Below are 22,033 nucleotides of genomic sequence, written 5' to 3'. Positions count from 1 at the left end.
TTGAGCCTCTCTAAGCTTTGGCTTCTCCTTTTTTTAACGTGCAAATTATGCTAACTTTTAAATCCATTTAAGATACTTTCAAAACATTCATATTTGAGAAATAGAAATAATCAGTTGTAAATGTGTGAGGCAGTGTTGTGTTACAGACAACTGCTATTTAGGATTGTCAGGATAGCTGCATTTTTAGTGGCCTTCAAGTAAGAGGTTTGGCAGAGACCCAGGTAGCACCTTCCTACCATTTCTCCTTTTTTCTCTCCCATCTTTCTTCCCTTCATTCTCTTACAGCTTCACATTTCCTCCCTCATCCCAGGCCTCTTTCTTCCCCAGCCCCCTAAAATGAGTCAGGCTAAGAGGGAAGGTGGGAGGAACCACTTGGGGGTTTTGGGGTTTTTTTCATTCTTTCAAGCTTTGGAACTTGGGCTGTGATTTATTGTGCCAGTTGATCTTTTGAACTGATAAAGCAGGCTACACTGAAGGAGCATTGGAAGGATAAACGTGACCTGCTTTGGCTTCTGTTCCATTTTTTTTTTCTCATTTTTTCCTCAAAACCAGAGCCGGGTCAGCTTTGTGTCAGCAGAAGTATCTTAATCCCCTAAAAGATATATATGTGTTTGCTCTCTCTAGCCAACAGCGGGGGATTACTGTAGACAAATGTTTTTCCAAGACACAAAGGCAAGAAGTAAAGTGACCAAAGTCAGGAGATTCTTCAGTCATGATCTTAGGGGGCTCCACATGCTGCAGTGACCACAGCCTGCATCTGTTAGAATAAAGTGCGATAGGGAAACAAATCAGAAATTCCAAGGCCACATCCTGCATTTCCCCCTTATGTTCAGTTACCATCTCGTGGAACTGAGAATCGGGGTGTATGTCTGTATGTGCCTCTGTGTGTCTGTGTGTGCCTGAATGTCCTCACATGTGTTCATCCAGGGGTGGTGCTTCATCTGTGAAATCTTGGCCTCCAAGACAGTCATCCTTGGAATGTGGCTATCAGAGGCCTGGCCACTATCTGGTGCTCTCTCATCATTGTTGAGGAATGGGTGGCGTTTATTGCTGAGTTGTGCTCCAAATTTAAAAAGAGGAATGCCCCACATTAAAAAGATGACTTGAACCCTGATGTGGGAGTAACCTCTCTCCTACTAAAATGGCTACACTGTTACCTGACTAAGGCGGTGGATTCTTTACCCAGTGCGTTCAAATGACCAATTCCTGAGACACCAGGGTTTCAGAGCTAGAAAGAGTTTATTGCTAGGCGCGAAGCAGGAGAGCAGATGTTCTATCGGCCCAAAATCTGTCTCCCTGAACTGGAGTAACTCTGATAGTTTTATAGCATCAAAAGATGGGCAGGTTTTAGGATAATGAGCACAATGGCTCCCAATTATGTAATTAGAGATGATCTAATTAATGACTATGTGCAGATTGATTACATGCTTAGTCATAGAATGTATGTAAGAAAATGGCGGCCTTAATGTGGGCATGATTTTTAAGATTATAATGAGATATAGGTGGCTAGTAGGTTAAAGTCTAAGCCACTGCGCATGCCATGCTGGCCCATTTTGGTTAGATCCAGCTTCGATTATCAAGATAACTTTGGACTTGAGGTGGGTTCATTCTGGGCTAACCCAAGGCCTTTCATTAACAAACATTAGGGGCCATCTTTAATGATCACAAAACTCCAAAGCAAAAACCTGGATAAGTGGGTACAAGTGAAGGTTAGTCACAAGGTTTTACAATCAGAAGGGCACAAGAAAAAGGCTCTGCAGTCATTATCAGAGATCAAGGCAGCTGGATTATAGTTCAGAGATTTCACATATTCTCTGTCTGTGTACTCTTATATACCAGAAAGTATAAAAAGGAATATCTATATAATGATTCAGTAATCATAATCATCCCTTAAATCCTAACTTCTCAGTTACAACACTGATACCAGCATTTTATTGGAGGGAAGAGAAATTGGTGAAAAAAGGAGAGACTCCAAAAATAGTTTTTTCCACATTCCTTTAAGTTGCTTTTCTTAAATGATTGACTGAGATGAGAGACCAGGAAAAGGAGAGACAAGGTGGTCTAGCAAGTGGAGCACCACACAGGAGCTGGCACCTGCCGAGGGGTCCTGGAAAGTGGCCACCGGCCCCCCAGCTGCAGCCTCCCCTTCACATAGCCTTGGTTCCCTCCTCTGTGAGAAGGTTCCAACTGGATCAGTGGTTTCCAGACCAGGCTGTACATGAGAAGCAGAAGCACAAGGGGAGCTTGTTGTATGCAAATTCTCAACTGCAGTCCTTGGGGAAGCAGATTCAGTGGGTGAGGCCTGTGAATCTATATTGTACCACCTCTTTGGCTTGATTCTGGGGGCCAGCAAGCCATGGGGTCTCTAATATCTCAAGGAGAAGGTTGGGACTGCCTTAGAGGAAGGAGGAGACTAACAAGAGTGGGAGTAAGAGGGTTAGGAGCCTCATGGTGCTGAAGAGGGGAAAGGGCCAGGCCTCTCTTCCTGAACTCAGCTCCTCTGCCAGCTGCCTGGTCAGCTTATCGACTGAGATGTTGGGGAGGCGTCTCACACTGAGAAGCGTCTAAGACCAGAATCCTGGTATTTCCACCTAAAGTCTACTCTTTGCTGACTCCTCCCTTTCAGTAACTCAGTGATTCCATCCTTTCCATTGTTCAGGCCAGATGCCTTGGAATCATCCTGGATTCTTCTCTTTTCTTACAGCCCACATTTAACCCACCAGCAAATCTTGTTACCTTTACCTTCAAAATATGCCCAGAAATCCACCACTTCTGCTGCCATTGCCAGCACTTGAGCTAAGCCATCATTTGTTTTTTGTTTTGTTTGTTTCAGTAGCCGCCTAACTGATCTACTCGCAACACTGAAGCCAGAGTGATACTTTAAAAATGGGAGTCAGATCATGTCACTCCTCTGCTTCTTAACCTTCACTGGTTTCTGGTCCCCAGCATAAGGGACCAAGGGTACAGTAGAGCCCCCACCCCCACCGCCTCCTGCTGCAAAGGTGGAGCAGGGGCTGAGTGCACTGTGACGCTTCCCTCCAGTAGCAGCAGCTGGGGCAGAAGGAGGTATCTGGGTTGATTTTTCTGCTAGTTTCTTTGCTCATTTGCCAGTTCCAGATTTCGAAACATTCAGGAGGGAGTGAGGTAAGTCCAGACTGGGAAACACTTGAGTCCTAGTAATGAGAGGTACTGTGTATTTGCTGGTTTTCTTCTGAGGAGCTTCAAATCATGAGGCATTTTTATCATCATGTCCACCTGAGTTGGAGGCCAGCTGCTGTTCACATAGAAATTTCCATATTTTAAGCCAGGATTTGAACAGATACTGTGTGGAAGAAAGCTCACCTGGTTTTGAGGGAGAGGCTTTGACACAATAGGAAAGCATCTTTAATTCAGAACCAAAGCTGTTACAAGTGTTTTTTCAAGTGGTGCTTGGAAAGACATCCACGGCTTCAGGTAGTTGATGCTGTAGGTTTATGCAGGCCAGCCATGTGCATGTCTTGAATTTCCCATCTCAAATGTGTCCACTTTTCTGTCACCTTGGAAGGCCATTGCCTCCAGGAGTGTTTCATTGGAACCCCATCTGATGGTAGGTATTCAGTGTCCATCACAAGAGTTTGTTTCATGGGCTCTAGGCTTCTTTGTCTCTTCAAACTTTAGTCTTGCAGCTGGACCTTAGGTCACTGAAGAACAAAATCTTTGCCTTCTTTTTTCTCTTGGCTCCTCAGTTCACAAAACACTGAGCCTCTGGGGAGGTGGGCTCTGGCCAAGGGTCAGGGAGTTCACACCTGCATACAGATGGCTGCAGGACCACTTCCCAGGGTAAGCTAGTCTCACCTGTTCATTGACTTTCTACAATCTTGATTTAATTAGAAAAGAACATGATCTGGGCTCTTTTACTGCTTTAAGAGACACGTTAAAAATTCCAGGTAAAGATACTTTACCTTGAGATTTATTTTAAGAAATCAGTCCTTTGTCAGCCGTGGGTAGCTGAACATGCCATTCCCCCAGCTAGCCTGCTGAGCCCCTGGCCTGGGAAAGGGGGGTGCCCACAGTGCGCCCCCCCCTTTTTTTTTTTGGTTAAAGTTACATTGGGGCTTCTGTCCCCTTACCGTTTTTTCAAAAAGATGACTCGCCTCCTTTTCTGCTGGGCCATGATGTGCCTTTAAAGGCTGCCCTTGTGATGTGTGACCTTTCATCCCTCCATCAGTGCCACTGCCAGTCTTTCTAATAGTGTTAACACCCTCTTGGTCTTTCTTTACCAAGTCTAGTCATTGCCTTTCTGTCCTGGCTTGAGCGTTCACACTGGAATGGAGGTTGTAAAGCAGTCTTCCTGGGCTCAGGGTGTCTGTTCTTCCTAACCCTTCCACTGGGCCCAAGTTCCCCCATCACCTCAATGGTTTTCTTTGTTTCTGGAGATAGTGTCATTGGTCAGGTATTTCTGTGTAACATTTCTGGAATGCTGTGAAGACAACATGGTCTGTACACACATAATACACACACACACACACACACACACACACCTGAAATGTAAGTTCTGTGAGGGCAGGAATTTTCTTTCCTTTTTATCTATGTAATGGTGTGCAACTGCTTAGGACAGTGGTGGTATCTGGCACATAGGAGACCTCCAACAAATATTTCTTGAAAGAGTAAAGGTTCTCAGTTCCTGGAGGAGACCAGCCCCATTAGCCCAGCCATGGCCAGCACAGTGGAATATTCCTTGAGCAAACCACGCTCCCCTCACAACTCCAGGGGCAAGCTGCTCTTTGTCCTCGTCTCCAGTATGGTTGTTAAAAACCCAGCTTCCTCTCCCAGAAGAGAGAGCATCCAGGATAGCTAAAAGCCAAACCCCTCTGGACACTTTAGCTCACAGCCAGCTCTTCTTTCCTGCAGGGGGAACTGATCACCTTCTATTACTACTGGAAGAAAACCCCCGAAGCAGCCAGCTCCCGAGCCCACCGCAGGCACCGCAGGCAGGCCGTGTTCAGGAGGATTAAGACCCGCACAGCGTCCACGCCTGTCAACACACCCTCCAGACCCCCCTCCAGTGAATTCTGTAAGAGGAAAAGGTCTTGGCACCGTGGTGGGTGCTGAGAGACTGCATACACACCACTGCACCTGTGCATGGCCCACGTGTGTCGCCCGTGTGTGTGTCCTTCTCCAACGGCCTTTGCAGAGGGGTTTGGTTTGGAGCTGATGACCCAGGGACTCGTGTATATTGTGTGCACATGTGTGTGAGGCATCACCTAAGTGTAGCACTGGCAGTTGGGAAGCGCAGTATGGAGAATTTTCAAAATTATTCCTACAGTTTATTCTTCTAATAAGTCTAACATCGTTTAATTTTTCATAAAAGTGTAAGTCTTGGCCGTGACCTGACTTTCGGTATCTAAAGAGGAGACTGTTCACTTAGTAGATGATGAACTGTTTAAGTTCTCATTCTGCTTTTATTTTGATAGTAATAAGATCAGATCAACATTTTTTTTTTCTTCTGAGAAGAAACAAGTGCTTCCCTAAGATCCTCATCTGAGTTCCAGTCTGAAATGCACCCTAAAATGGCTATGAAGCCCACCCCTGACACCTTCTCACTCTCTGACAACCTGAAATGGAGGAATGGGGCCTGTGGTTGTGTCCTGGCCAGGGCTCTCCACCACAGGGGTGCTTAGGCTGCACGTGTAAACAGCCAGAAATAATACAGTAGGATTGGGGGTGGCGGGGTGTGTTACAGAGAATGGGGCTTCCTCAGATTGCCTGGGCAAGCTGGGGCAGGCGTTCTGGGAGTCCGTGTCCTCCCCATCAGATTTAACCCATGGTGGGCATCAGTGCCAGCACCCCAGCATGCACGTATGACACCAACCCCCTACAATCTGGCAGGGCAAGTCTTGAGCACTGCTCGTCACACACAAGCTCCTCATATTGGTGACTGATCCTTAGGGATTCAGAGCTGCACATGTGTGTCACCCACATGTGTGTCCTTCTCCAGCCCATTGAGCTCTGGCCAGTGGCGCAGAGGTAGGGCAGGCCAGAGTTGGTGGTCCCGGGTTGGCTGAACATAATGGCTTCTCCCCTTCTTTGTCTGTGCCCAGTGGACCTGAGCTCAGCCAGCGAGGATGACTTTGACAGTGAAGACAGTGAGCAGGAGCTGAAGGGATACGCCTGCCGCCACTGCTTCACCACCAGTAAGTGCCTGGCAGCCCTCTGGGGCATGGAGGGGTAGGCTTGGCAGGGGCACAGGGGTTGGCCCAGTTCAGGAACTTCTAGGTTCTGAGTGTTTGAGGAGACAAGCTGGAGACCTGCCAGGGGCATCAGCGATGTGGCATTTGCACTGTGCCTCAGGGTCACTTGAGAAAGGTAAAAGTCTTTATTTGACACTGTACCCCTGCTTAGCAGTCAGTATGGAGCACTGACCAGTACCCAGGGTTCTGTGGTTCCTAGGAGCCTGCTGCCAGTTCCTCCTGGGCACACACAAGTGAGCTGGGGCCAGCAGGTATTCCTGAGACCCTATCCTGGCCCCAGCTCCTGTGCTGTCTGAGCCCCAGGCTGCTTAGTTCCCCTGGCACCAGGATTGGGCCAAGTCCACAGAAGGGCCTCCCTTCTCAGACATCCCCAAGGAGCCAGGTGGCTTCCAAGCCTCTTCCCTCACACAGCCTCCAAAGACTGGCACCACGGGGGCCGGGAGAACATCCTGCTCTGCACGGACTGTCGCATCCACTTCAAGAAGTACGGCGAGCTGCCCCCCATTGAGAAGCCAGTGGACCCCCCACCCTTCATGTTCAAACCTGTGAAAGAGGAAGAGGATGGGCTCAGTGGGAAGCACAGCATGAGGACACGGCGGAGCCGCGGCTCGGTGAGTCCCCTGCCCCCTAGTCCAAGCCCCAGGGGGGTCCGGCATCTGGGAAGGGGACCCCTCGAAGTGAAATGCTTTCCTTATGGGGCTGGGAAGAGCGTTCTGCTCTCTCCCTCCATCGCCTCTCCGAGAAGTTGGTGTGTGTGTGTATGAGCTTATTTTACAGAGAGATCTTGGCTCTTGGTTTCTGGCTCTGGGTGGGCTTGCCAGGTCCCTCAGCCTCCCTAGGCCTGGTTGCTCCAGTGTGACATATCGTGGTGACTTTAAACTTGAAGGTTCTTTGAATTTTTGTTTTATTTTATTTTTGGTGAAATTTTGGAAACTTTTGGTACATTTTTCTACTCACTGCCTTGCCCTTTTCTATTTCCCAGCTTGGAAGTGTGGCAGGGACCTTTTGGGGATAAGGGCTTTTCAAGTTTGGGGCCAAGGACACTGCCAGGGCCTTCCCCTCCGGCACTGGTCTCCCTACTGCCCCCTTCTGCCCGCGGCTAGCACCGTCCACCTTCCTCTGATCCTAAAGTCCTATCAGGCTGCTGGCGTGTCCCACTCTGGGCTCAGGAGGGAGCAGAAGAGCCCGTGTTAATAACTGTACCATAATCTCTTTGGAGCCCTCCTGGCTTTGCAGAAATGCTGAAGTGCCTGGTGGTTTTAGTAGTTGAGCTATATTATTTGATGACTTCATCTCTTTGGGTCACATCCCATCCTGTCAAAAATCAGCAAATGTTTGTTTTGGTGGGAGAATGAGCAGTTCTGTGGAATAAACAGAAAGGATAAGATAATTTAAAGATGACTGACTGTGTGAGGTTGTCATCGTGTAGAACTTGGCAGGATATGCTGCCCTAGCTGACATCCTGTCTCTCAGAAAGCCCTGGTCCTTCCCAGCAGAGATTGCGCAGAACAGTGCCTTGAGATGAGTGCTTCCCCTCACTGACCCTACCTCCTTCCTCCTCAGCCCCATGGTGACCTCCCTGTAGCGAGGGAGAGACAGGGGCACCTGCTCTTTGCCAGAGTGCTAGGGTGGGTTGTCAAGGGAGGTGGTGGGGTCTGCTCTCCAGGTTCTTGTGGGAGTTGAGCTACATTATTTGATGGCTTCATCTCTTTGGGTCACATCCCATCCTGTCAAAAATTAGCAAATGTTTGTTTTCTTTGTTTCTGGTGGGAGAATGAGCAGTTCTGTTGAATAAACAGAAAGGATAAGATGATTTAAAGAGGAGGAGGAGCCCCATGGGGACTGGGGTTCCAGTCTCACCCGCCCCTCTTTGGGTGGCAGATGTCTGCACTACGCAGTGGTCGGAAGAAGCAGCCAGCCAGCCCTGACGGCCACACCTCTCCCATCACTGAAGACATCCGCTCTAGTGGCCGGAACTCACCCAGTGCTGCCAGCACCTCCAGCAATGACAGCAAATCTGAGACAGTGAAGAAGCCTGCTAAGGTGAGGTGCTGGGGACTGTGTGGTCCCTCCCTCCTGCCCATCCCTCAGAACCCAGAGTTGCTGGAGCTGGTGCTCAGCTCCTGCAGACACGGGCTGCTGCTTGTCAGCAGAGCCTCTCTGGGGCACTAGCAGTGCCCTGGCCAGCAGCTGCAGAATAGAGACCTGGGGCTAGAGCCGGGGTGTCCATTCAGCTCCTGTCACTGGCCTTTAGTCCTTCCCCTTTGGGAGCCACCTCTGATTTGTTTCCCAAGGATTTCCCCTGAAAACCAAGTTATTCCTGCCCCCACCTACTTGTTTCTTTCCTGGCTCTGGCTGGCCCCTTCTGGAGCTTTTTCTGGCTTCTGGAGATGGAGCTCAGAACGAGGGAGCAGTCATCATTTCCTTACGGAGGCTGATGGGATATACTCCCTTGGCCTGATGTACTGCTCATGGGCCTTCCTGCTTCAGAAGATTAAGGAGGAAGCCTCGTCACCTCTAAAGAACACCAAGCGCCAGCGGGAGAAGGTGGCCTCAGATACTGAGGAGGCTGACAGGACCAGCTCCAAGAAAACTAAAACCCAGGTGAGCTTTGCAGCTGAACCCTGTGGACCATCACTGGCAGCTGATGGCTGTTGAGAAGCCCCTGGCCCAGCTTCTCCCTGGGGAATAGCAGTGCCCTGTCTCCCAGGGAGGCAATTAGAGCAGCTCTTGAGATACATCAGGACAGGACCCATGGGCCAGGAGCCAGCCTCAGTCTCCTGGAGTTTCCACTCCTCCCTTCTCTCTGGCCCCAGGGTATCAGCCGGCCCAACTCACCATCTGAAGGTGAGGGAGAGAGTTCCGACAGCCACAGCGTCAACGATGAGGGCAGCAGTGACCCCAAAGACATCGACCAGGACAATCGCAGCACGTCCCCCAGCATCCCCAGCCCTCAGGACAACGAGAGTGACTCTGACTCCTCGGCCCAGCAGCAAATGCTGCAGGCCCAGCCCCCGGCCTTGCAGGCTCCCAGTGGGGCTGTCCCAGCTCCCTCCACAGCCCCACCAGGGATGTCCCAACTGCCCCCGCCAGGGTCTACGGCCTCTGCCCCTGGAGGCCCCCCCCAGGGCTCCCCCTCAGCTTCCCAGCCCGCTACCCAGCCCCAGGCCTCCACGGCACCTGCCCCCCACACCCACATCCAGCAGGCACCTGCCCTGCACCCACAGCGGCTGCCCTCGCCACATCCACCGCTGCAGCCTATGGCCGGGCCGGCTGGCCAGCCCTCCGCCCCACCTCACACCCAGCTGCCGCTGCACAGCCACGTCCCACCTGGCCCTCACAGCCTGCAGGCTGGGCCCCTGCTGCAGCACCCAGGCCCCCCTCAGCCGTTCGGCCTCCCTCCACAGGCCTCCCAAGGCCAAGCCCCTCTGGGGGCCTCGCAGACAGCAGCACACCCTCACACCCCACTGCAGCTCCCAGCCTCTCAGGCTACGTTGCAGTCCCAGCAACCCCCACGGGAGCAGCCCCTCCCGCCAGCACCCTTAGCCATGCCTCACATCAAGCCCCCACCCACCACGCCCATCCCACAGCTGCCTGCACCACAGGCCCACAAGCACCCCCCTCACCTCTCAGGGCCCTCCCCCTTTTCCATGAATGCCAACCTGCCACCCCCTCCGGCTCTGAAGCCCCTGAGCTCCCTGTCTACACATCACCCCCCCTCAGCCCACCCACCTCCCCTGCAGCTCATGCCTCAGAGCCAGCCGTTGCCATCCTCACCCGCCCAGCCCCCTGTGCTGACCCAGAGCCAGAGCCTACCCCCCACTGCTGCCTCCCACCCCCCAGCAGGCCTCCACCAGGTGCCCCCCCAGCCCCCATTCGCTCAGCACCCCTTTGTCCCTGGGGGCCCTCCGCCTATCACTCCTCCAGCCTGCCCCTCCACCTCCACCCCACCTGCGGGACCTGGCACCTCAGCCCAGCCACCGTGCTCCACTTCTGTTGCTTCGGGAGGCAGCATCCCTGGGGTGTCATCCTGCCCTCTCCCCACTGTCCAGATCAAGGAGGAGGCTCTGGACGAAGCTGAGGAGCCCGAGAGTCCCCCTCCCCCACCTCGGAGCCCATCCCCTGAGCCCACAGTGGTGGACACACCCAGCCACGCCAGCCAGTCAGCCAGGTATTGTCACAGGAGGCTGGATAGGGGAGGTTCGGCGGGGCGGCCGGGCTGGCTCAGGCCTTACAGAGCCCCTGGTGAGAGATGTGGCCTCTTCTAGGTTCTACAAACACCTGGACCGGGGTCACAACTCGTGCGCACGCACAGACCTGTATTTCATGCCTCTGGCGGGGTCCAAACTGGCCAAGAAGAGGGAGGAGGCCGTTGAGAAGGCCAAACGGGAGGCCGAACAAAAAGCCCGAGAGGAGCGAGAGCGGGAGAAGGAGAAGGAGAAGGAGCGCGAGCGGGAGCGGGAGCGGGAAGCAGAGCGAGCTGCTGTGAGTGCTCGTAGCAGGCCAGGCACCCCATCCTGGCAGCTGAGGCCCCAAGTCCCGGGCCCAGCCAGGCTGACTCTCTGGCAGGGACTTGGGTTTGCCAGCATGGGGGTGGGTGGATCATTGGCCCAGGGGCCTTCAAAGAAAGGCCCTGTCCTTTGGTTATAGGGCTGCATCTGGTATCTTCCATGTAATAGGAAGGAACCAAAGAGAAACTAAAAGGGAGGGACTGGGAGAAAAGTCAGGTGGCTGTGAACAGGTCACATTGGATCCTGCAGCGACCCTCCTTCTGGGGTGGGGGGAGTCACCATAGGTAGTGTCAGCAGCTGCCTGCTTCTGGGGATGGGGGTAAGGGGAGCCAGCATGCCAAATGACATGCCTGGGATGGGATGGTCTCCTGGTGAGGTTCCCAGCCTGTTGGGTTCCTCCCACCAGACACTCAGACACCCACATGCCATCTCTTTCTCTCACAGATACACAAACCCATCTAGGGCATGAGGGAAGCTGGCAGGTATAAGTGAGACCCTCACGGCAGGGCCTGGTCCCAGCCTGTGCCACGCCGTGGCTGGGGGCCCACCTTTCAGTTGTTAGTGCAGGTGGGAGCAAGGCGGGGTCTATCTCCGAGGTGAACCAAGCTCAGAGCTCAGAGCACTTGGCATCCCCACCTTACACACTCTTTTCCTGCAGCAGAAGGCATCCAGCTCAGCACATGAGGGCCGCCTCAGTGACCCCCAGCTCAGTGGCCCTGGCCACATGCGGCCATCCTTCGAGCCACCACCAACCACCATTGCTGCTGTGCCCCCATACATCGGCCCCGACACACCTGCTCTCCGGACTCTGAGCGAGTATGCCCGGCCTCATGTCATGTCACCCACCAACCGCAACCACCCCTTCTACATGCCCCTCAACCCCACCGACCCTCTCCTGGCCTACCACATGCCCGGCCTCTACAACGTTGACCCTGCCATCCGTGAACGGGAGCTGCGGGAGCGTGAGATCCGTGAGCGGGAGCTACGGGAGCGTGAGTTGCGGGAGAGGATGAAGCCAGGCTTTGAGGTGAAGCCCCCGGAGCTGGACCCCCTGCACCCGGCCACCAACCCCATGGAGCACTTTGCCCGGCACAGTGCCCTCACCATCCCCCCCACAGCAGGTCCCCACCCCTTTGCTTCTTTCCACCCGGCCCTGAACCCCCTGGAGCGAGAGAGACTGGCCCTGGCAGGGCCCCCGCTGCGGCCTGAGATGAGCTACCCCGATAGACTGGCAGCCGAGCGGATCCACGCTGAGCGCATGGCGTCACTCACCAGTGACCCCCTGGCTCGGCTTCAGATGTTCAATGTGACGCCGCACCACCATCAGCACTCCCACATCCACTCTCACCTCCACCTCCACCAGCAGGACCCCCTCCATCAAGGTGGGTGGCCTTGGGCACAGCGCGAGCAGGACTGTCCCTTCAGGGGTCTAAGAAGGTGGCATGGGGGGGGCGCTGGTGTGAAGGAGGCACAGGGTAGAGGCGGGGGGCAGGGAGCCTGACCAGAGGCAGAGTCGCTGTCAGAGACCGAGATTTTTTTTTTCCCAAGTTAACACCTGATTTCTGGCAGCCCTTAGAAGTTCAGCATTGCTCTGGAAGTCATAGCCTGGCTTGGCTCACAGCCGGCCGGCCTCTGTCTCTGCTCAGTGTCTCAGCTCTCCAGGCTGCAAGTCCCCAACCATTACCTCCCCGGGAGGCCTTTTGCTTGCAGTCTCTTCGGTAGAGCCGTGCTTTGGTCGTCTTAGCTCAAGTTCTTGGCCCTGCACCTAGGGTGGGCTTAGGCCCTGTGGAGAAGGCAGAAGGCAGGACCTGAGGAGCAGGGCAGGAGGGTCTTGTGACCTTTTGAGCCAAGGAAGTTATAGGTGGAGGCAGCTGGGACAGGCAGGGAAGCAGGGGGTTGCGTCACTGAGAACTTGCAAGGACAGTCCTCTGCAGAACTCGGGAGCTTGGCCTGGAGGGCACAGGAATGGGAGGGGGAATGCCGGCCTCGGCCACCAGCGCTTCGCTGTCTTTCTGGAGCAGCCACGTTAGGTCAGGATGACTGGCAGCCAGGTGGTGCTTCCAGCCCTGGGGACCAGGAGCTGGCTGTGGTGAGAAGGAAATCGCCAGCAAGTCCAGCCAAGGAGGGCAAGCACGGTGAAGTCACCAGAGCCGGGCGCCACCTGCATCTGCTTTCTGCCCTTTCCTTAGGTTCAGCAGGCCCAGTTCACCCACTGGTTGACCCCCTGACCGCTGGCCCTCACCTGGCTCGCTTCCCCTATCCCCCGGGTACTCTCCCTAACCCTCTGCTTGGACAGCCACCCCATGAGCATGAGATGCTTCGCCATCCGGTTTTTGGTAAGAATTTACCTGTTAACCACACAGGGAATGCTGATTTAGACAGCTGGTGTTGGGACAGGAGCGCCACCTGAGAGTTGGTTAGGGGTCTGATCTGATGTCCTCATTCATTCATTTATCCCTGTATTCTATAAACTGATCTGCACCTCCTATGTGCCAGGCGCTAGCTGGCCTCTGGGAATGCACCTGTGAACAAGATCAGCAAACCCCTGCCTTCAGAGGACAGGCACCATTGGGGGCTGTGCAAATGCACAACTGAACAGCCGGGGCAAGGGAAGACACACCATGGGGTGGGGGGGGGTGGGGCAGGCAAGGAAGTACAAAGCCTGGAAATCCAGCTGGTCTGTGGAGCCCCCACCCTTCACCTTGACCACCCATAGCCAGCAGAGCAGCGGCAGCTGGGCGTGCTCTTTCCTGACTTCCCTGCTGGCCGCTCCCCTGGCCATGCCTGCAGCAGGGGCTGTGTTTTCTTTGGCAGGCACCCCTTATCCCCGAGACCTGCCCGGGGCCATCCCGCCCCCCATGTCAGCGGCCCACCAGCTGCAGGCCATGCATGCCCAGTCGGCCGAGCTGCAGAGACTGGCTATGGAGCAGCAGTGGCTGCATGGACACCCCCACATGCACGGCGGCCACCTCCCAAGTCAGGAAGATTACTACAGGTGAGAGGGCTCTGTCTGTCAGAGCCCAGGCTCCCTTCCCTGAAGCAGCCACTCCTTGGGTCCATGGGCCTCTGATGCAGCCTGATGATGGCCCCTCTGCTCCCCGACCACTTCAATGGTCCTAGGAGCTTCCAGGTGGCCACGTTGCTGGGAGGGAAGCCCTGAGCTGCCTTCCTCCCCCACCATGGCAGTGAGCCAACGGGACTACTCTGTCATCCCAGGCCTGGTGCTGACTGTTCTTTCTTTTTCTTTCCAGTCGACTGAAAAAAGAAGGTGACAAGCAGTTATAAGTTATTTATTTGTTAACGTTGGCTGTGGAAACCCCAATTCTTGGAGGGGGGAAACAGGACTTTTTACATTCAATAGGAGTTACAAAAGCAAAAAGAATATCTTCTAAAGGTTTCTTTATATATTTAAAAATCACACAACTAAAAATGTATCAGCAAAATAGTGATTGTTTGTAGAGAGGATTCCTTGAGACTGGTTGGGTCTCCCTGCATGACAGTCCCCCAGAAACTAGTGCATCCTGGACTGGACTGAACATTCAAAAAACTTCCTTGCAATCTTGGGGTTCAGCTTTAGTTTTCTTTTCCTCCCTTCATTTCTCAGTAGGTGCTAGAACCCAGCCTCTGCCCGTCACTGTGCACAGAGCACACTGGTGGGTGTGCCCCAGGTAGGCCGCATATGTGTTTGGAATCCAAGAGCTATAATATTTTAAAAATCTTTTATTTTACTACATTATAGGAAATCTTCATAATTTGAGAAAGTTCTGCAGCATGGCTTTTTAAGTCTGTAAATAAATAATTTTAGAACAGCCCTTTTTTTTTCCTTCCACAAACTGTCTGATCTATTTTTTCCAGCCATGTCACTAATTGTGAATTCCTACCGGCTATTGACAGAATACAGAGTTGATTTTTTAATAAAAAGTTATATATAATATCCCTGTAATTAAAGGGAGCAGATGGGCGTTACTAATTACAAATGGGCAAAAGCTTGGGACTAGATTTGGTCGCAGCAGTGGGCATCCAGGAATTTGCAGGGACAATGTTACAGACTGTTTTGCTGCTTTGATTTTTGCTTCTGTCTGTTTTCTAGTGTGTGCTTTGCCAGTGGTGCAGACATCTGTCAGATTGAGCCCCTTTCATTTTGCACTAGGAGTGCCAGAGTTATGTATCCATTTTATTCTGCCTGGTGTCACCATTGCTTTCTCGCCGTGCAGGGAGAGAAAGCACATGTTTGTGTGTGTCTGAGTATAGATTTCCTTATAGATTTCTGTGCACATACATTTGATTGTTCTGGATGAATTACTTTGTTTTGGTAGTCTGAAAATTTCATAAACATTCTAGAAAACTCAAGAAAATGATTCCATATAAATCATTCAGTGCATGACAGATCAGGACATATGCTTGCCAAAGGATTCTGTTAGAAATGTGCCCATGGGGGCAGTAACACAATTAATGTGCATTGTTGCTTGGATGTCTTTATGGTGAGGAGCACACCAGACCCTCCTTTCTGTGGACTGAGGCTGCTTTTGAGTGAGTTGAGACCTTGGAATTAACACGGTTGTGGATGGCGGCTTGCCTGTCCACCCCAGGAGCAGGGCCAGGCACGGTGACCCACACCAGACTGGGAACCGTTGAATTCCATCTTCATCCTGGAAGGCGGAGCAAGAGTCCCAACTCGATAAATGAGAAGTTGGAATGCAGGCTTCCCCTTGGGAGGTGCTGCTTTTTAGGGGGTCAGGCACTTCCGAGTAGAGCTGTCTTGGAGAGGGCCTGCCTCTACTTTGAGTTGCAAACACAGTGCACTTTCTCCCAAGCATAGGGTGGGGAAATTCTGGGGGTGTTTTCATCTTTTTCATCTCTTAATCAAGCTTTCTACCAGGTCAAGACCTTTTCCATTCCTTCTCTCATACTCTTGAGGGCTACTTGTGCCGTTGTTAAACCTCGTATGCAGTGGTCATAGCAAAGAATTGTCAGACCACAAGAGATATACTTGTGTTCAGTGGATATGAAGTGAGTCCAGGACCCACGCTACGAAGGGGGCAGGCAGAAAGGCTGACACTGTGACCCAGAACCGCAGGCATTAGCTCAGATTCTGGTTCTGGTTCAGACCTCATCAGGGGCGTTTCCAGCTTGATTATAGCCATGTTTGGTCTCATTTGGGACAGACAGAGGGTTGTCTGTTGAACATGTTAGTAATTTTGTTCTTTCATTTTCTCTCATTCCATTTCTCCTTAACTTTTGCCCCTGAAGGGAGGCCAGCTCAAATTAGCCCTTTGTCATGAAGCTTCTGGCCGAGCTGGTGTGAAGTTGCGCATTTTTCTCTCTAAGTGGTGGCAATTGTGCCACCAGGGTGGTCTTATCCGGTGAGGTCTCCCGCACCTCTGAGGGGCTGCTCCATTCTGCACAGGGAGCATCTCCTGTCCCGTTGCAGCCAGGCTCTGCCACCCCTGCCCCCCACCTCCCTCCCATCTGTTTGGTTTGAGTTTTTTGTTTGTTTTGGTTGGGTTTTTTTGGTTGCTTGTTTTTTTGCCTACCATTCATTTAAATTGTCTTTATTTCTCCTCTCTCCATCATCCATTTTTCCAAAGGAGAGAGAGAGTGAAGTACTTTGCAGTCTGCTCAAAAGCTGTCTGAAGGTATTTTCTTGTTAAGTTTGGTTTCCCCCCATATTCCAAGGTGTGAAGCTCTGAGATTCTTCCAATTTAAGAAATCCAAAACCTGAAGCCCTTACCTGCTGAGCTACACTTTGTTTAGGATGGCCCCAGACCTTCACGATGTCTTTGAAGCCCCGCCCCGATGGTTTCGTTTTGGACTTTCCTTCCTTTTGTTTGCAGTTTTGGGTTGCTTTCCTGTGTTTTGTATGTATCTTGTTCAGTGTCGTCAGGGTGAGCTTCCCGGCTCACCACAGCGAAGCAGAGCGAGGTGCACGTTCTGATCCGCTGCATTGAGTTCTCTCAAAGCTACATGTAAATAGGAGTAGTTTGCCATGAGGTAACACCATGTGAACAGAGTAGAAACCCAGAGATTGTGACTTCTGTGTTCTCTCCATTTGAGTATTTTGTAATTTTTTTGAAATACTTGTGGACATAAATAAAACCGAGCTACACTACGACACCTGGGTGTTCACCATGCACTGCGTCTTGTTCCTGAAGCTGTTGTCCCTACCCTACATCAGCCCCCCGGGTTGGGAAAGGGTGCCCTGCTGCCATTGCCCACACACTTTTCTCCCGAAGCAGCTTCTGGAAAGATCCATGCCTGTGATGTCTGGGAGAAGGGGTGAGCACAGTTGCTCTGGGGACCTTCCAGCCCGCTTGCTCAATGAGGTGGGCACTGGGCCCACGGTGGGCTCTCCAAATGGTAGAATGAGCCAGGGGGCTGCTGGCGTTGGGACCAAGGGCACCCACCCCTCTGCCCTCCCCACGTCCTTTTCTCCCCCTGCTGTTCACCCACCCCTGTAATTTGTGGACTTCCAGGTGTGTAGGCATGTGGCTCCTTCCAGCCTAGAAGACCCCACCCCACCCCCTGCTTTTCCTCCACCCTCACCCCCTCACTGCCTTGCCCTGAGACCGGCCATTCCCCGCACTGCCCACCCCAGCATTAGGGTGCCTCCGGGTTGAGCTTGCATCCTTGCCCCCCCGGGGCAGCAGGCGTCAACATGGATGTCAGGGGCAATTCCTGAATCTTCAGAGTTTCCCTGAAAATTTACACATGCTCCTTTTCATCTGAGACATGGCCGTAAATTCCTAGATGTTTTGGGAGATGGGCAAGAGCAGCCTGGAGAGCTACTTAGTAAACTGCCCTCAAACCAGGTAGGGTCTGCAACAAGCTGGTAGAGGCTTGGGGAGCAGTGTGTGTCAGGCCCCGCCTAGTACAGGCAGGAAGCAGCTTTGCCAGAGGCCCTGCATGGTGCACTCTTGTGCCCTCAAACGGCAAGAGTCCTGCTCAGCAGCCTGGGTGGTTAGGGAACAAAGTGACAGGGCTGCAAGGGCCACCCACAGCAAATATCACAGGACGGGATTGGGGCGAGGGGGCGGGTGGAGGGAACGGGGCTAGAACCCAGGTGCTCTCTGCTGGCCTCCTGCATCTAGATTGTTCTCTGTGTGAAACTACAGTCTTCTCTGAACAAAATGACATCCACTTCAAGGTTAAATGGCACAGTGTGAATGTCGTGTGAATGGATCCGTGAAAGGCCCTCATTGGAGTTGGACAGGTTGCAGTTGTTTCTCAGATGTGGGCAACCATCACCCCCCTGCGGTGCACCTGTCCTGAGGATGAGGTCCTGCTGTAGAGGTAGCAGCAGCCAGATGTCTACCAGATTGAGGAGAGAAAGGGTACTGCTGTCTAGACCAGGCCTTCACCTGTGTGTTCCTCTGCCCTTGCTTTTGGGACTGATAACTCACCTTGGTCAGGGTGGCTCAGCAGCCCTTTCTGGTTCCACTGTAGAGCAACCTAAGAAAGTGGCACTCCGCAGGGCATGGAGTAAGGCCTGGGGCCTCAGCAGGACTAGGGAGGTATGTGGCAGCCACATTGGCAAATGTCCATGTTGAGTCCATGTGAACAGGGGGACCTTAGCTAGACACCACCTGGGTAGATCAGAGTCACTCATCCAAAGGGGAAGAATGCACAGTGGTGAGTTCAGCAGTGGCTGTTCTCACGTAGACTTAGCTTTCAGACCCTACCATCCTACTACCAACTAAAGTTGGTGCCGTGGAGGTGTACAGTTGTGGGTGCAAATGGATGAATGAACAAGGGTCTTGGCCGGAGCACTTCACATGGAAGCTGGAGGAGATATGCGGGGCGCCTTCACCATTCTTGAGCTTAGCAGTCTGCTGTCCAACTTCAAGGTGAGACCTGGGACTGGACTCAGACTTAGTTACCACCCTTGGCCTCACAAGGCTAACCCAGTGTGGTCCAGGGACTCTCCTGAACACGGAGCAGTGGAATCAGAACAGTATCTGGACCCCTAGACCGGTCCTTCCCGCTGGCCTTCTTGGCCTCTCCTCAAGGAGAGTCAGCCAGAAGAGCCTGTTGGGGGGCAGTCAGTCAGGCTGATGAGGCTGCAGGGTGAAGCGAGCCCTGGCTGATGGCCCTTTTGGACCAGGGGAGCTGCATCTTGACCTTGGATCTATAGCATGTGGTCCTTGTGATTCCAGGAGCTGCCTCCGGCTGAGCTCCAGCCAAACCCTGGCTGCAGGCTTTTCCCTGGGACCCACACACCCTTACGGAGTTCTTTGACCTGATTACACTGTTGGCCCTCGAAGTTCTCAGTATGTCATGTGTCCTTGCCCTCAGTCCTCGCTAGTCCCAGTTCCTGTTCCAGGCCACAGTTCACTGGCAGTCTACCAGGAGCATCTCCCGGGTCACCCGTGACTGCTGCTTCCTTTTGCATGTCAGGACCCAAGCTGCCAAAACTGTCCCCATGTCCTCCAGTCAGTCTGCACGGGCATCCCAGCTTTCTCACCCTGGGCTTCTGTACTGGGACAGGGCTAGCACAGGGAAGGCACTCACTCGTAAGTAGTTGCTGAATGAATAAGTGAGTGTGTGAATGAATGGGTCCCACACAAGGCAAGTGTGCTGTTGAGGCGTAGAGTGAATGATCACATGGCAAGGGCCTTCAGGCTGATCAGATTGAGTCTGAAAGCACTTCCAGGAGCTTGAAGCGGCCCCTCCCCTCACACCTGCCCCTCCAGACACATGTTGCTGGGACCCCTGCAGTGTCCCCCTCCTCTCCCTTCCCTGGAGTTCCTCCTCATCTTACCTCCCCCCAGCCTGCTGTGCTTGTGCTTGTGTATCTCACAGCCCTTCTGGTGGACAGCTGAGCTGTGAGTACCCAGCAGGGTGAATTATTAGATTAAGAAATGGAATTTTAAGGCACTTAGAAGACTCCTCAAGAGGATTCCTCAGGCCACTGAGGCCTTCTAGGGGGTTGATGGCCCACTGTCACCACCCCCTGGTTCACTGATGGGACTCTGCTGCCCTTGGTGGGACAAAACAGATTTGAGACACGCTCCTCACAACCATGTCCAACCCTGGCTACCAGGTGGCAGTAGCTGCAAAGACCAGCCCAGGAGTCGGGGACAAGTCCAGCACCCTCTAACAACCAGGGAGAAGGCCGGCATTTTGTGGAAGGTCTGGGGATGATTTCTGGGGGCAGGGAACTTTGCAGGGGGGTGGGGTATTCTGGGCAAAGAAGCAACAGCTAAAGATCCCTGTCAGAGCAGGGGTGTGGAAAAGCCAGTGGAGAGCAGCTGGAGCTGAAGCCAGGAGTGGCCAGGGTGGGCAGGGGCCAAGGTGGAGGTGTTAAGGACGGGGTTTCTTCTGTTCTCTGCCATGTCTGCAGCTTTTTTGGTAAGAAAAGTGATTTTCTGTGATGTGGAAATCAAATGGCAAATCAGCAAATCTTGGGTCTCAAGGTTTGGGTTCTGTGGCTTGATGCCCACTGCCATCTTGTGGAAACAGACCTGAAGTTCAAGGGCAGCTTTTCTGAGTGAGCCCGAGGACGGCCCCTGCATGCTGCTCCAACCACTGCTGGTGATGATTCCCGTGTGGGAAAGCAGTATTTGTTACTTAGAAAGTTCTGGGAAGAGGGCTTGATTAAAGCCAAGAGCCAAACGGGGAGCCTCCCCATTCTTCAGCTTTCAGGCAGATTTGACCAGTTCTGAATGTGAACAGCTCAGTAGAGAACAGCCATCCAATGCCAGAATGTTCTGGAAAAGCTCAAGTTCTTCTAAGGAGCATAAGTGTTCCAGTTTGCTAATGCTGCCTTTATGCAAAATGCCAGAAATGGATTGGCTTTTAGAAAGGGGGTTTACTTGGTTATAAATTCAGAGTTCTAAGGCCATAAAAGTGTCCAAACTAAGGCATTAGCAAGAAGATACCTTCACTGAAAAAAGAGGCGATGCCTTTACTAAAGAACTGCCAATGGCGTCTGGAACACCTCTGTCAGCTGGGAAGGCACATGGCTGGCATCTGCTGGTCCTTTGCTACCAGGTTGCATTTTAAAATGGCTTTCTCCAAAATGTCTCTGGGTCTCTCTCAGCTTCTCCGGGGCAGACTCAAGGCCTCATCTCTTAGCTTAGTGTCCTCCTGTTCGCATTTCCAACCATCTCTAAGCATCAGCAAGCATCTGAGTCTGTGTCGGCTCTTAGCTTCTCTCTTAAATACTCCAGTGAACTACTCAGGACACACCCTGAATGAGCGGGACCACACCTCCATGGAAATAATTTAATCAAAAGTATCACCCACAGTGGGTGAGTCACATCTCCATGGGAACAACTCAATCAAAAATTTCTGTTCTAATCAAAAGACTAATAAATCTGCCCCCATAAGATGGCATGAAAGAGCATGGCTTTTGGGGAGACATAATATATCCAACCTGCATTATAAGTATGAATAGGACAGACCTGAAAACCCAGCATGGGGCTAAGAGCCTGGACACCAGATGCAGGACTCAAAGAGACCAAATAGCTGTGCAACTTCGAAAACACACCGATCCTGTCTGTGCTTCACCTATGAGAAGGGATGATGAGACCCGCCTCACTTAGCTCATGTCCACAAAGGGCAGAAGGACAAGACGTGAAGGCACAGGAAACGCACTCAATTCTAACCAGGGCGAGCTGCACAGAGGAGGAGGCCTTTTGGGCAGATGGATATGAGCAGGTCAGGTATTGACAGGCAGAGATGCCATGGAAAGCTACCTCGCCTGTGGAAAGAGCCTGAGCCAAGGCATGGAGCTCGTCTGGGGCCGGCGAGGAGTCTTGTGGCTGCAGGCCATGGCAGGGGATACGTGGGAAGCATGGCTTGGGAAGGCGGGCAGGGTCCAGTGGGGCATGAGTTGCTCAGACTGGTTCCCTGGCTGTGAGGATTCATGGAAGGCATTGAGGGAGGGACAGGCTCAGCCCTGTGTCTTCAGCTCCGCTGGCTCAGGGTGGAAGACAGTCAGTGAGGGTAGGCGGGAGGCAGGGTGATGGGCAGAGAGGAGGGGCCTGGGCCCCAGTGGCTCTGGACAAGCAGTGGCCCAGGTGGGAAATCTGGCCAAGGTGGGAAGGCCAGGCCCACATGGGGAGGTGACTTGCCCAGCAGAAGGTCAGGGCTTCTCTGCCCACTGGCCCTACCTGGGTGCAGAGCTCGACAGTGGGGTGCATTTGCTGCCATGAACCCTGAGCTCTCCTCTGGGGCTGGTGATGGGCCCGGGACCCCTGTTCTTGCTTTGGACTTGTGGTCAGGATGTCCTGTATGTCCCCAAAACAGGGACCACAGATCAAGGGTACTGGGGGCCACACTGACTCAACT

At 52.8% G+C, this 22,033-nt stretch overlaps 1 protein-coding gene across 9 annotated transcripts in view; it reads left to right on the top strand.

The window, feature by feature from the left end:
• RERE (arginine-glutamic acid dipeptide repeats) overlaps positions 1-16,853 on the top strand; it is a 771,648-nt gene extending 754,795 nt beyond the window's left edge. For 7 of the 9 annotated variants that reach the window (XM_037828609.1, XM_037828612.1, XM_037828608.1 and 4 more), the window contains 11 exons: positions 4,891-5,053; positions 6,081-6,173; positions 6,642-6,841; positions 8,112-8,273; positions 8,721-8,834; positions 9,047-10,401; positions 10,499-10,715; positions 11,400-12,123; positions 12,931-13,077; positions 13,556-13,736; positions 13,993-16,853. In XM_037828609.1, coding sequence (XP_037684537.1) covers positions 4,891-5,053; positions 6,081-6,173; positions 6,642-6,841; positions 8,112-8,273; positions 8,721-8,834; positions 9,047-10,401; positions 10,499-10,715; positions 11,400-12,123; positions 12,931-13,077; positions 13,556-13,736; positions 13,993-14,026 — 3,390 coding nt within the window. In that variant the 3' untranslated portion in view covers positions 14,027-16,853. The remainder of the gene's footprint in view (positions 1-4,890; positions 5,054-6,080; positions 6,174-6,641; positions 6,842-8,111; positions 8,274-8,720; positions 8,835-9,046; positions 10,402-10,498; positions 10,716-11,399; positions 12,124-12,930; positions 13,078-13,555; positions 13,737-13,992) is intronic. The other 2 variants (XM_037828611.1, XM_037828610.1) reach the window with 2 other exon arrangements.
• Positions 16,854-22,033: the final 5,180 nt, after the last annotated feature.

This window comes from Choloepus didactylus, chromosome 2 (assembly GCF_015220235.1).
Source record: "Choloepus didactylus isolate mChoDid1 chromosome 2, mChoDid1.pri, whole genome shotgun sequence".
NCBI classification, from domain to species: Eukaryota; Metazoa; Chordata; class Mammalia; order Pilosa; family Megalonychidae; genus Choloepus; species Choloepus didactylus.
Note: the sequence above shows the minus strand (reverse complement) of the source record. Positions and strands in the feature narration are given on the sequence as shown.